Here is a 15,531-nt window from a genome sequence, read left to right as displayed (position 1 = left end):
ATTGGTTAGCCTCATATGGCACACCCTGATCATGTTTCCCAACAGCATAAGGGTGAAGCATACTACCAAAAGATTTAACAGTTTCTAGCTGAAATGTCCTGTGTCTAAGAGCTGAGGCTGCCTGTGCAAGTGGCACACATGAGCTCAGGCCGTTTGTCTACATGAATTTGAATTTTTATAGCCTGTAGAAATAGCCAGTTCAGCAAATCCATGGTATTTTCTGTAACTTTCTCATTAAGAGGAGAGTAGAGCAGTGAAACTCAAAGCTCACAAGGTTCCTGTTTGATCTATATATTTGTCTTGTAAATGATCCGACCAGCCTTGTTATCTTCACTTTGAGATATATATCTTGCTATTTCAAGAGGAATATTAGTATAATATTAAATATTGTACCCCACTGCATGAGCAACTTGGAATGAAAAAAGTAGGAAAAAAAGCTCCCTTTTTATCTTAATCCTTCCCCAAAATGATACAACAAAATATTGTTACCACAGAAACCATCTGGGAAACTCCAAATTCTATCCCAAACAGAAGTAAATAAGTCCTGCCAGATAAGTTTGGCACGAAATTTAAGTTTTACACAATGTAAATTAACAAACCTTAAAATACTGCAAGACCAATGAAACTATTCCCACAACTTCTGGAGTCCAGTTTGCCATCTCTTGGGACTTCTGTTTGCTCGGCAAATAGGTTTATTTTGAATTGTAACCTGAAGACTGCAGTCATAATGGCTCAAGAACATGAAAACAAGTCATTTCCAGCCAAAATGATACATTCAATTACTGCTCCAGCTTAAAGGCAAACAAGTAAACCAGCTTAGAAAATTAAAAGTTAATTAAGATAAAGGCATAAGTTGCTTCATTAATGCAAGATATTAAACATAGCTAAATCAATAGGTATAGGTTTCTACTTATGCAAAAATGCTATCTTCCTTAGAAAACAGATGGTGGCAGGAGAGGAAGGCTTGAGGAGCTAGGTGGAAGCATTTGGTGAATTGAGCCTCTCCAGAGGCAGCAGGCATGGAGGCAGGAGCTGCTCTGCTCTGCCCACCCTTGTGCTTGGTCCTCAGTGGCAGCCTGTGAAGTTGGGTTAACTCATGCCTCAGCCATGGGGCTGATGATTCAACCTGCAACATTAAAGGAGAACACGGCAATCCCCTCCGCTTGGGGCTGTAACCCCCAGAGCTTCAGGGCTTCCCCCTCTGGGCCCCCGGGAGATGGGGGCACAGACCTGTCCCCTTGAGAGTTCCCATCTCCAGGCATGCTCCTAGGTTCACTTAACGTCTGTGCAGTAAACACTCAAAATCGTTTTGCATTTGAGCATCTATGCAGCGTGCTGCCTTTGCCTTCCAGCCTCTAAATGCCTTTACTCCCAGCCACATTTTCCTTCTTATTCTTCAGCTGATAGAACCTGTTCTCATGACTTTCGCTTACCTTGCCTGTCTGCCTCTGCAGTACAGATGTGCCTGTCAAAAATTGTAGGCTGTCTGAGCAATTTTTAACTACAGTAGGTGATATCCATTCTAATGCAGATTTTTTTAAATCTGATTTTTTTAAAAGAATATGAATCATTAATTTTTTTCTTGTAAAGCATTATCAATTGATAGGTGATATAGTCCATGAATGATGAAATAATCTAATGCCCATTGCAATAATAATCATCCTTGACTTTTACATTAGCCACTCCTTTCCACTATTCTTTAATATCTTGGAAAAGTAACTATAAACTGTTTTTCTTGAACATATCCTTTCAGTTACTTTATCGTCACTTTACTTTTATGAGTCAGCCAGATGTTTGCTCAGTAGCCTTGTGACTAATTTAGTGTATTCTTTCTACAAATATCTACACTGAAGAGCAGATAAATAACATCATTTAAGTGCTACTTTAATGCATTGGGTTTGAACTCTTTGCTCCATTACTGCAAACTGGGCTCACTGCTTAGTTTTGACCATTACTGAGTAAGACCACGGTGGTATTCATTCACCTTCTTAATAAAAGCTTGTTCACCTCAAAATTTGCCACAGTAGGCTTGACCATCTCTGCTTGCAAGCCGTCCAGCAACAGCAGGTATGTAATGCTATGTATTAGAAATATGCAGGAAATAATGGCTCCTTGAGCCATACGTCTCTGTAAGCAGTGATATACTCTCCATTTCACAAGGTCTATGGTTTGCTTTTCTGTTGTTTCAGTTGCCTGTGCAAGCTGGAGGCAGGGCAGGGGTCTGAGCTGAGCTGTGTGCAGTGTTCCCAACAGGTCTGTTTGGAGGTCAGCCCAGGGGTGAATTTCTGTCCAGACAGCTCAGCAGTTTTTAAAGTTATGTTTCTGAAGAAAGAAAATTTGACTTGCTCCCAGCAGGCTGAGGCTGAACCCAGAGGAGGTGATATGAAACCAAGCTAAATATCAGATGGTGCTACCGTGTTGGATCTCTTCTGCATTTCATTTCAGACCTTCCCTCATCACAGTCTTCTCAAATATCTGAAAATTAACGATTCCTTTCCAACTGGTTTGTTTAACAGTTAAACTCAGCTGCATATTCCAGGTGCTAAGTACAAATGAATTAATTCTGCTACAGGGAAGACATTTTTCATGCGAGTTGCGTGAGTGCGTGCAGCATCTGAGTAAGATAAAATGTTATGTGGCAGTACCTTGTGGAGGCAAAGCAGGGCCATAGTGAAAAGAAAAAAAATCTTTCTTCTTGGGCTAAAAAAGACATTTACGAGCCCCAGGACACCTGTCCCCCCTTAGTGCTCTTTGGAGGCAGAAAACAATAACTATGCTTATGATGATATGTCAGAATAACAAAAGCTACTTGGATGCTGAATTTACTGTATGTATGTGCCTTACATATTCCTGGGGGAGGAGAGGTATTAAACAGGAGAACTCTTCTAACTCAAATAGAGACAAACTAAGAATAACTACCTAGGAGAAAATACTTACAGTAAAAAAGCAGCAAAACCCACAGACTTTCCTATGAAGATAAAACCAATTAGCCACAGGTAAGAAATAGCCAGGCAAGAAGTAAACCTCCCACACTTAGTTGTCAGACTTGTTATTTCTTACGTGGGTGAGGAAGAATATCTTCAAATAATGGATATTGCAAAAGATGAAAGGGACAGGACATAACCGTATCAGTTGACTAGATATTAACTAATAATATTTGATAGTAGCTCATAAGGTGCTGGTCCCAGCTGAAAGCTGTTAAATCAAGTTGTATAAAGTGAGTATGATCGAAAGAGCTCTTTCTCACAATTGAGAAGTCAGATGGACCATCCCGTGTCCTCCAAAAGCATCTCTTGTTTGAAACAGGACTTTCAACTAGGTCAATTCCATGGTAGTGAAAATGTCATTTTTATAAAAAGGGAAAAGGACAATATGTTTAGGTGTTCAATCACTTTTAAAAAGGAACTACACATGTTTATTTATGGCATGATAAATGCTTATTTGGATGCAGCTTTCACTCCTGAATAGAAACAATTTAGCTGAGATGACTTCTACTTTTCATCTGAGATTCTGGTTCTTTTTATGAAGTTTAAAGGTACCTTTTTTGACCATGTATGGCTTATTTTGGAGATACAGGGACAAATGCATGGATATTTCTTCTCTGAATTATTGTCCTCTCTAGAGAATATATTCATGTACCATTTGTGCAGCCCATACATGATTTTAGAATTCATAACAAGACTGTGAAAATGAAGAGCTACCTTAATAAAAAGGACAAGGTTTACAACTGACTACTTTTTTCCATTCATATCCATGTCATTAGCCACTTGTGATAAAAACCATCTCACAAGCATACCAAGATATTTTTTGCAGTGTTCAAGAAGCAAATAATTTTTACAATGTCTATGGAAAAAACATTTGCTAGGTAGGTAGCATAAACTTCATCAGCTGGATAGTGTGAGTGGACTTTCATCGTTGCTTGTTTGTTTCAGATAAGAAACCACAAAGATTCGTTGAGTTCATTTACCATTTTTCTTAAATTCCTCTGCTAATCTACAAACTAAGAGAACAAGTATATGAACAACATAGGGCGAATGGTAGTACTTTATATATTTTCTACAAATCTCTGAAAAATACTGTACACATTTTGAATTTAGTTTTTGCCTTGTATTTTATGCTTTTTGTCATTTACCAATAAATACAGCCCTTCAATAAAGTCACAACCATTTTATGCCAAGCATACTTGTGCAGGGCTAGAAGAGGGAAAGGAGTATAACACATTTATTTGTGATCAAAACCAAAACAATTTAGCTTTACAAAGAGTAATCTTTCCAGAATTAGGTACAAGGTGTTCCCAGGGTGCCAGGAGTGGCCGTAAGAGAAGCATGATTCAAGAACCTCAAGACTGAAAGACTGGACCGCACAAATTAAACAGAGCCCATGGTCTGTAGAGGTTTTCTGATTATGTGAAGCTAGTCACATGTTTTATACTTCTAAAGAGTGTATAGTAGGTGCAGATTTGAAGAATTTTGAGAAATATTTAGGGAAAACAGTAATATTATCCTTTTCATTAAGTGGTCACCAATTTGCTTGTACTACTTGTGAAATATTTGATTTTAAAAAATTAATGGAAGTGTAAGCAACAAATAATGTAAACACTGGCATTTATTTCTGATATGAATGTTCAGAATCTATACTGAAGTCTCAACCTTTTTTATATCGTTTCTTTTAATAGACTCATTTGTGTGGGCTCACCACTCAAAGGAAAGAAAGAACCTTACATCCTATTTGCCTAGAATTTGATTCAAATCATTTTGAAATCAAAGAGAATCTTTCCATTGACTTTAGTGAGCTTTGAAATCAAGCAACCCGTAACAGAATCCTCAAGTGGAAGAAAGCTGCACTAGGAATTATAGTTCAAGGGAACAGCATCACACTAGCTTTTCACTAGTAAGACTGAGTTGTTTAGCATTTGTTTAGCATGGTAGCTGAATTTCCAACTCATATATATTTTACATGTTAATTGTACTACTCAATTTAGCATCAAGCTTCCCTGAGGTAATGTAGTTATGTAAATGTAGCCCAGGTGGGAAGGAAATATTTTATAGATCACTGTAACTAAATTTAAAATTAATGAAAAAACATTATTTGCACAGCGTTTCTGTTCAATGATCCCTCTAAAGATGAAGCTAAAATGGAACATCTAAATCTGTTCCAAGAAGAACATAAACCATCAACATCTACAGTCTTTGAGGAAAAGAGAAATCTGTGGAGGAGGGCGCGAGTTCGTGTTACAGGATCAGCAGCTACAGATTGCTAAGGCAGGTAGACATGAAAATGGAGTAAGGACAGAGCTGTGCATGTCCTAGACAGCGATTTGCCAGTCAGCAGCATCTGTTGTTTGACCTTCAGGAGCTTATAAGAGGGGTAGGTGTGGGGGAATTTCCTCACCGCTGATGACATTAACAGCCTGAGGATAGCATAAAATCGTGAGTTCTGGAATGACTTTCCTTCAAAGTATCATTGGTTTGGGGTTCATTGTATATAAACCTATGGCAAAAGGGTGATACACTTTTCAAGAATACTTTTCTGCGGAAAAGATTATGCAAATAGATATATTTTCCTGCATCTCATTTTACTTACATAGGTACCATCTGTGATGTGATGAAAATACCTGAGAAGTGCTGAGTGCTGATAATTCTTATTAATGGCATCTTCCAGAAAACTGTCAGCTCCTTACAAGAGTGAACCTATAGGGAGCACGCTGAAAGAACAGTGTACCTGGCTATGAATACAGAGAAATCCTCAGCTATCCCCAAACAAAATATACCTATATGTATCATTGATCAAAAACTTCACACTGTGTCATACTTGTGTGCTGTTTATATCCATGTACTTGGCAGACGCATGGCTGAAAGGCAGGTCAAATTCTGTACGTACCGATCCCAGGAAATGTTGAATGCAGGCCTCCAAAAGCTGTTGGAGTGGCAATAACTCCCAACCATGGGCTGCTGGACAGACCAGGTTTCTCTGACCAGCTTGTTCTCTATTTTCTAAGATCAAGATCATCTTAGACCTGTGATTTAGGGGGAAACTTTACAAATGACACCTGTTTACCTGCAGGACAGCAGTGAGTGTGCAGTGATGTGGCAGGTTCTTGCCCACATTGAATAAGAGGTAACTTATCCCTCTCTCATCTTGGGCTCCCCCAGCATGACACTACAGCTATAGCCATCCTTGCCACTGATCAAGGCATTACTCTGCTTACTTCTGCAGCTAAATTTCTTGCACAGGCTTCCCTTACTCTTTCCCAGGAAGAGTTTGTTCGCTGTGAGTGGGAACCTCAGAAAGAAAAGAGGAAGCTGGAGGAGGAATAGCCTTATTTTCCTATTGTGCGCCAGGACGAGCTGCAACATAATACACTCAGAAGTCATATCTGTTGCTGCTGCCCGGCAGTTACGCTGCTCCTCGCCTACTTCAGCAGCCTACATACATCCTATGCATTGCCGAAGTTACTGTTACCACTGCTCTGTCCTACACAAGATGGTAGACAGGTGGGAGTTTCTGCATGAATAGCTATTTGGGGCTGAAAACCCCGCACTTGTCTGGCAAAAACTTCCACTGGGCAGAAAATCTTTTCCCTCATCTCAGGACTTTTTTTTGATTTGTTACTCCTGCTTCCTGCTGGGTAAAAAATCCATTGGTCACTGCCTGACCTGTGGATGAAGGTGACGGCAAGGACAGGTTTGAACCAACAGTGCTCATCCCAGGGTCCTGCAGGACTCACGGGTGAAACAGCTGGACTGCTGACTGTGGGACACAAGCTGCCACTTGAGTCTGCCTCTGTACCAGGGATGCACAGGGTGGGCTTATACGCTACAAATTTTCTAAAAGGTGCTGGGGGAAGCCCAGATAACTGCAAGGGAGTAGAGCTGACATCCATGCCCAGCAATACCGATACAGAGTGGGCCCATGGATGAATGTGGCACACAAGAGAAGAGCGGATGTGACGTCTGTGAAAGGAAGTCACGCCTCTCCACTAAACCAGCCCTTACTGAGGAGTCAGTGAATATGTAGACAAGGGAGAGCCAAATAACATAAGCAACTTTCATCTCCATAAGAATCTCAGTAAATCTTACGATAAAGGCTTCTCAAGAAGTGATGCTGTCACGTGGTAAGCAAATCTTCATATAAATGGGCAGCTGGTTAAAAGATAGGAAATAAGGGGTAGGAATGAGCATATGGTTTTTGCAGTTAAGAGGGTGCAGTCCTGACTAGGGCTTGTGCCTTTTAATGTAGCCATCAGCAATTGGGGAAACAGGGTGAACTGTGAAATACTGAAGTTTGCTGACGTACTAAGGTATTCAGGGTAATAGAGAGGAGGCCCAGATGCAAACAGCTGTAAAAGGACCTCAAAATGCAGAGCCACAAGGCGATAAGATGACAGATTAAAATCAGTGCCGACAATTGTAAAATTATGCACATAGCAAAAAAGGAGGAACAAGGAACAAGACTTTAGGATTACAACAGTTAGCTCTTTAAAAAGATCAGCTCTGCTCAGCAGCAGTAGAAATATCAGATAGAAGGCTAGGAACACGCGTTAGGGTCCACGACACAGAAAACATCACTATGCCTCTGTACAAACCCAAGGTTCACTTCGTTCTTGATATGTGGCACTGGTTCCCTGTCCCCAAAAGAATATAGGAGAACTGAAATAGTTTCAAAAACATTCAGTAAAAAGCATGGCTTCTACAAGGGAGGCAACTAAATAAACTAGAACCCTTCAGACTGAAAAAGAGACAACCGAGTGGGGATAAAATAAATGTCTCTAGATGGACGGGTGGCAGGGAGGAGGTGGAAGGGGTGTTCCTTGTCTCTTCCAAGGTAGAGGTGTGAAGCTAGCAGGTGTCAGCTTCAATACATACAACACACAACATTGTTTACATGGGGTTAACATATTTACATGTGCTAAAGGTTTACACGGGGTCAAAAAGTAGTCAGACGCCTTCATGGGGGAAAAGCGCCTGGGTTAATAAGCACAAAGCTCCTACCTCTGGCTTTTGCTGCAAAATTGCTGGGGGCTGCGGGAGCACCCTGGGGCCACACCGCTATCTGCTCACCCTGGTCTTACCCTCTTCCCTATCGCCTGTGCCCGGCCGCTGCTGAGTGCCCTGCAATGAATGCTAATTTTTGATCCAGCTACTCTAAACCCATGAATGCCTGCACCTCCTTGTCTGTGAGTGGGAGAGAAGAGGGAGAGGGCGAAAGAGCTATGCAGAAATAGAGAGTAAAGGCAGAATAAATGTGCTGCAGAAGTCACCCATAAACCACAGTGACTTTCTGAGCCAATTTTGTCTTTTCTTTTGATTTTCTGCTTTTCTAAGCTTAACTGTTAGACAGTAGATAATATGTTTTCACTCCCATGCGTACACATCTATTAACTCTCTTCCTCAGGCTGCACAGTTGGAAAAATTTGCAGTGACCATCAGCAAAAATGTTCAACAATTTTGATATGTTTCTGGTTGGAAATATTTAGGAAAGCCATTAGAATTCATTTCACACTGAAATTTAGTTTAGCTGAAAATGGTCCTGTGGATATGAGAGAAGAGATGACAAGCATTCATCTTAGAAATGATTCACCTCATTTGTTTGGTGTACAACTGAGGAAAAAAATATGTGGTCTTGTGGAGTCTGATTTTTATACCGTTCTGCTCTAACGCTATCATCATATTAACAAAGCAAAGCAAGGAATGACTAGTTCAGCAGTTGATCCTATGCACCCAGCAGAAATGGGTCTCACCTACTTACCCTGGATAGGGAAGGCTCAGGGGGAAGGCCAGTATCTGAGACAAATTGTTTGGGTTCTTTTGAGTGGTTATATAACTACGGCAGCGCTGGTGAATCTTTGCAAAATCTGGTGTCGGATTTATTATAAAAGGTTCGAAGATGTTTAAAAACTTTCCAATGGAACATAAGAGCCCTTCTAAATTTAAAAAAACAAACAAACAAACAAAAAAAGACACCTACTGAAATCAGGGTGTACAAACACATTTTGGCAGCAGTGCCAGCTGCTGCTCTGTCTCCCAGCTGTTATTCCCTCCCTGCATCCCTGCCTCTGTGACACAGCACTAACACAAGCAGCGGCACAGTGAACCAACCTGGGAAATGATGTGGCTGAGCAACAGCTTCCCCCCAGAGCCCTGATATTCTGAGCCAGAGCAGAGCCTGTGTCTGGCTAAGTGCAGGAATACGTGGGACGGCACAGCACGGACAGCGTCACAGACATGGGAACATGCACCTAAGGCATGATATCCATCAGGACAGATGCATATCTCTGCTGGATGTACAGCAGTGGCCTTAGTTATTTTTCCATGGACCCCTTTGGCAAGGTGCAGAAGGACTGCAGGCTGAAAAGTAATAAAGTAGACAACTTTCCTTAGAGCTTCTAACCAGTCCTGGCTCTAAATTCCAAAACCAGAGTATTAATTCAGTCAGAAGTGATGTAGAGACTCAAAGTAAAGATGCTTTAACCTTCTCTGCTGGTTTCTCTTTGTTTTCTTTTCTTTTATGTTATGGTATTAAGGAACAACAGGATAGCAAGCTGCTACAGCTGGCTTTGCTTCCCTGGAGGGCAGCTTTTCCCTTTTAAGCGGTGGCTTGTGAAATAGCCGTATGCAGAAGGACAGGTTGTCTATGCTAAATGCACACAGGAGCTTCTCGTGCTTAGCCCTGGAAAGGGAGAAATCCCACAGCGTTATTTCGCTTGTAATACATGTATGTCTGCGATGAGTACAAACAAGAACAGCTGTTTCCTACAAAATCAGTTCAAGTCTCCAGGATTACTGAGTCAGTCGGTTGTGACTGCAAAAGGAGGAGATGAGCACAGGTGCTCTTTTCACAGAGATTCTGGTAAATAAATATGCAAGCATGCTTTATTTTTTTTTAATTTTTTATTTAATATCAACATTTTTAAAAGCATTCATTGTGAAATTCAAAGTTTTAAATAATATTCCAGTACAAAAATATAGTCCCTGAGATAAAAACTTCCATACTACTACCTCCAAATAAATATAATGACATCAGACACATTCAAATGTTTTAATACAAAAAATACAGAACTTTTTAAAAATCAGTGAGTTGAAGTTAAGTCAGTGCATTACAGTCAGTCACATTTCATGGAATTACTATGTAGCCTAGCCTCCTAGTCACTTCAGTGCTTAACAGTAATCGGCATCAATAAGTTATCAAGGCCCCAGTTCAGAAAAGTGCTTCAGCATTTGCTTATCTTTAAGCATGCCTGTTTGCTTGAGTTAGATTTCCATACACTAAGCAAATATGAATGTATTTTCCTGGATAGAGATACTTCCCCAAATTGGTGCCTGCATTTTCATGCCAAAAACAGGTGAATGATGAGACTGATCTTACGACATCCCTCTATCAAGACACCACCAGATGGATAGCTGGGGACAGTATCATGTCAATTCAGTATTTCCATGTGGGAACTGGGTAAACATTGCCTCCTTCTGTATTTTCCAGTCAATAAACATATAACAGACAGGATTTTAAGACAAAGTCATTTCTCACATAGCAGTAGGAAGTATAAATACTCTGGTGTTTCTTTATAAATAATTATTTAAAATACTTAAATATTAATAAATAAATGTATATAAGAGCTGAATAAAAAGGTTGACATGAAAAAAATGTGCATCATAATTCAATTTGTACAATAGCTCAGTACAAAAGGCCGTATGATGTCATTAACATTTGCATCTCCTCTGAGACTGGCTCCTTTTTCTTTTGAAAGAAGCTGGGGTCTCCACTAGTGTTTGTAGGACGCTGAACAGCTCATTCACAGCTTTGCGTTGGATTTTCAGATCACTCATCTGTTTTGAGTAAGAAACAGAATGAAGGTCATGCCAAAAACTGTCATTATTTAATGCTCACATCCTACAGGCTATGCTGTTACCAGGGTAAAACACAGGGAAATCTGCAATTTTCAATTAGTCTACTACCCAGTTCCTACAACGAAGAGCCACCTTTTCACAGATACTGTTTTTTGCAGTTTCCATGTTATTCTGCAACATGCCACAGACCAACAATATTCTGTGAAATGGAGTTACTCATTAATTATTGATTCGTTGCAATGGTTTCTGAGTTACTCATGAGCAACTACCTCAGCCAGAGTATGGGCTGCAGGCCTCTGTGAAGGGCTTGGTTTGTGTCATTAGCGATCACGCAAGTGTCTTCAAAGCTTACAGAGACATGCTGTAACTGACCACAAATTTTCAACCTGATTTAGATAACAAAAGGCTGTGAAATGGTTAACATTTGACTTAAGGTTAAGACTGATAAGTGTGCTGAATGACTTCTAAAAGCCCTTTACTTTTTAGATCATTTAAGCCCATAAACTGGTAATTTTGTGAGTCCTTCTAGAAACATAATATAAATATTAATTATAAATATGCTCTGGAGCATGTAAGTAGTATGTCTCTCCATTAGGGTATTTAGAGTGTGTCTGAATGTTTACAAACCATCTTCATTGCATCAAAAAGTGAAATAATTCTACATTTGACAATCCCCACTATAATAATTTCCCTCATTAAACAAAAGGAAAATAACATGGAGACAAACTGAACTGAAAAATATGTTTTTTCCTGATCTGGGGAGCTGAACCTCAACCTTCATTCTAGGTTTTCTCTCTGTTTTGCTATTTTGAAACCACTGTTGCCACTAAATGGAAACTGAACCAAAAAAGCTTAATTCTGGCTGTTAGTACAGAATAGCAGATGAAGATCCAGCATACCCTCGCCGGCACCAGTCCTGCCTGGGGTTGGGGTTTGCTTCGTAGACCCATGCCCCATTAAATGCATGCCAGGGCCTTTTGACCTAGGCAGTATGAGTCACCATACATGTCTCACTTTTGTATCCCCACAACATAATACAGACACCGTGGAGGGCAGCAGAATTAAAACTGCTTTGGGCCCTGCAGCCGCCCCCGTCCCTGCCCCGGGGCGGTGGCAGAGGTGGGCAAGATGCAGCAGCCCTGCACCGCGGTGCCGTGGCAGGTGCCAGCAAAACCTCAGGAGACCAGCCCCCACACCAAAGCACCACACCGCAGACCCACTTCTGCCTGTTCAGCTGGAAACATCAGGTTTTCCCATATGAACTAATTTGAGCCCTTGGGGGGTTACCAGAGCGGTTAATGAACCATTATTGTCTTGAGTCAGACTCAAGCCTGAACTGGAAAATGCAGTTATGCAAGCCTTAGAAAGAGGGAAAGTTCCTTACCTGAAGCTTTGACAGGTCCATGAGGTCCTTCAGCTTCTTTAAGCCATCAGGAAGGCTGTTTTTCAAAGTGAAGAGCTCCTCAGATATGCGTCTGACATGCCCCTTCGACTTGTCGGTGTTTTCAAGCATTTCCAGGTACATGGAAACAATCTGGCTCAGTATGATCCTTTTTTCATTTCTCTGTTGAAAACAACCAGCCAAAGGAAAGGGCTGTGAGTGCCCATCAGCAGGAAAAGGATGGAAACTAAAATCCAACATCTAGGGGTTTTCAGTGCAGCTTAGAACAGGATGATGTTAAAGATGCTTTAACTCATCTCCTGGACTTGTCTGTACCTCTGGATCAGCTCATGGTGTGGTGGCATAAAGCACCTTGATCTTTACAGGGAGCATCTTTATGGGAGTTTCCTCTCTTGCAAGCTACTGAAGCAGCCCCTGCTCGTGTTTGTTCTACCCTGGCTGATTACACGGGGCTGGGGAGTTGCTTCATACCAAAAGTGTCTTGTAAAGCTCCTGAGATGCTTTGTCATATTTGGTTCTGACTCACCTCTGTCCAGTTTTTCAGTTTTTCTGTAAAAATAGGTCCACCATCAGCTACATCTGAAAGACTTGAGTTCTGCAATGGACAATATATATATCTGTTAGATAAACAATATTTATCACAAGGCAAATAGCATTCTCTATTCAAATAAGCAAGTGTAATACTGAAAAACACAGAAATATGTTTTTTGCACTACTGGCTTTCAGCTATTGCGATGCTTTTACTTCTGAGAAAAGTTGTGAACATATTCTCTGAGTATCAACTCATGTTGGATGACTGCACAGTACCAGAAATGTCATTAGTATGCTGTTCAGTGCCTTCTCCACCTATAACTCATCTGAATAGAGACATTTAACATCCCGTATTTTACCAATGATCTTTGCAAGTTTTGGTATTGACAGCTAAAAATAAATTTTAATGGGCACAGCAACTGGCTAGAAAATTGTTAGATCTGGCCTTGGTTTGTTTTCTTATAAGTCTAAGCCCCACCAGCACATAGTCTGCAGGCTCAAATTTATCCAGCCTTAGTAAAATCTCATATGGAACAAGGACAAATTAATTTTATTATAAAACTACGGCTTCAGACAGACTTGTAGATCTGTAGCGGTGGCTACCAAGAGGCTCGCTGGGCCCAAGTTTAACAATCAGGTGTTAGCTGCACGCTGTGGCAGATTATAGGAAACACAGAGCAATACAATTCTCCTACAAAGGCAAGGTAAAGTGAATCATTTCCTTTTCTCTCTCTCTCTCTCTCTCTCTCTCTCTCTCTCTGTGTGTGTGTGTGTGTGTGTGTGTTTTTGTATACAACAGTCACTGTTTCCTTTTTTGTCAACTCAGTAATTTAAATATTTGAGTGTAATGGGAAAACTTGCAGGCTGGTGGAAGCCTTGTAGGCTGATTGGCCACCCATGCTAAGCACCTTGCTGAACCTTGTTTTGCAGCTCTGAGAGATACCAAGCACCTGCTGGGGAGCTGAATTTTTAATTTCAGTGCAAAAAGTTCACCACCTCTCAGGATCTGTCCGACTTAGTTACATTTCTGGAGAGAATCCCTCCAATATAGGCTAATAGCAAATTTAGGATATAATGCCAATATTACAGCCAGTCTCCTAGCAGTTTGAAAACATCCAGTAAGTATCACCCTAGGCTTCTGAGGTCATTTCCTCAACTACTATGTTTCAACTTTTGTATAAACAAGAATTCTGGAGCGTTGCAAATCGCAGCAGACTCTTGTGGTTACTTTAATGCATTTAAGGAAGGAAGCAAACCCTGTTTTGAGAATAAAAGCTATTAATTAGAAGCAACTCTATTCTAGATCTCTTATCTCTATGACTAATCTCAGCTGAAGTCTTCTAAATGAAAATAGGTGAGTCAATATTAGTTATCAAAATTCAGTCTGAAAAGAGCTAATATTGCTTCATATTCCCACAGCATGAAAGCAGGATGGGTGGAGGATGCTAAAGAATAAGCAGTACCAACAACCTGTGAGCAACATATTAATAATAATTATTATTATGTCAAATAATTTAATTAAATATTATTGGTAAATAATGAAAAGCACCAGATGCAGCTGATAATTCTCTATTCTGATTATACTGGTAACTAATACTAACTATCCCACTAACCTTATTAACCTAAAACTAAAGATGTTTCGGTAAATTGCATCTGAATTGCTTCAAGTTTTTCTTCTTATAAAACAGCCCTTGTAACCAGTGGCTGAATGGAGCTGGGAGAAGCTCTTGTGAAGGAATGAGCGTCCCTGAAATAGACTTGAACTATTACATTAGTTAATAGCATTAAAAAGTGAATCATGGTAGTGAAAGTGATTAGCAAAACCAAATAAATTGTCCATATTCTTGTAAAAAAGTGATACAGTTGAAAAGTTAGTTCTATGATTACCCTCTACTGATACAGTGCTGCATTAAGGTCTATGACAAGCAGTGTTCAAATCTGGATAATATCAAAATCATAAGCAGCAGGAGAAGAGAAGAGAAATGCAATAGAAGATTATACTTACAAAGTCTGCTTTCAGGTCGTATATATCGTTTTGTAGATTAGCAAGTATTAAGCTACTTCCAAAACGTCCAAAATAAATCATGATGATAGACAGACCAAACAATCTGCAAGTCTGGGAAGTCATCTTCTCAATGATGGTTCAGTTAAAATGGTCAGATAATTTCTGGTAGATGTCAGACCTAAAAGCAGTGAGCTTCAACTTCTAATAGTTAAATCTTCTATTAGAAGAAAGCAGACGAATGAACTTCATGTGCCTGTCAGTGGTATTTATACCTGGTCTTGAAATTTTTTATTTCGTCAGCACAGGCTGTGTATATTTAGACAAGATAGTGTCAGATAAGAACGCTTCATTTTTGGCTAATCGAGGGAATCCCTCGAAAGTGTCTTTCTGAAAGCATGGTCCTGGAAAATTTGTAAGTGGTTCGTCAAATGGTAACATTTACGTGACAGATTCTGAAGTTTCTTTTACATGTGATTGGGGAAAAGGGGGAAATTATGATATGAGATGAGGAGTATTCATTGTGGTTCAAGCATACTCTTACAAGCCATCTGAAAAAAATCGTATCATGTGGTTAAGGGGTCAGTACAACTTCTCTCTGGCATTCTTTTAAAGTAACCACTGAGATTACCACTGAATTCTTCAGAGCCACATAGAAATTTAAATGTTCTCCTTACAGCTGTCCTTTTGTGAAACATCAATTGCTTTCTTTTCATAGTCTAAAATGTATTTATGCCTCTTTCTCAGTCTTC

General features: G+C 40.1%; 1 protein-coding gene across 1 annotated transcript; it reads right to left on the bottom strand.

Moving 5' to 3' along the window:
• Positions 1-10,624: 10,624 nt before the first annotated feature.
• On the bottom strand, positions 10,625-14,973 carry IFNG (interferon gamma). The gene is made up of 4 exons (XM_026074946.1): positions 14,783-14,973; positions 12,773-12,841; positions 12,229-12,408; positions 10,625-10,823 (listed from the first exon to the last, which is right to left on the bottom strand). Exons 1-4 carry the CDS (start codon positions 14,903-14,905, stop codon positions 10,698-10,700), a joined length of 498 nt encoding a protein of 165 aa, XP_025930731.1. The 5' UTR covers positions 14,906-14,973; the 3' UTR covers positions 10,625-10,697.
• Positions 14,974-15,531: the final 558 nt, after the last annotated feature.

This window comes from Apteryx rowi, unplaced genomic scaffold (genome assembly GCF_003343035.1).
Source record: "Apteryx rowi isolate R43461 unplaced genomic scaffold, aptRow1 scaffold_4, whole genome shotgun sequence".
In the NCBI taxonomy this organism is placed as follows: domain Eukaryota; kingdom Metazoa; phylum Chordata; class Aves; order Apterygiformes; family Apterygidae; genus Apteryx; species Apteryx rowi.
The sequence above is the reverse complement of the archived record's forward strand: the minus strand, read 5'-3'. Positions and strand labels throughout refer to the sequence as shown.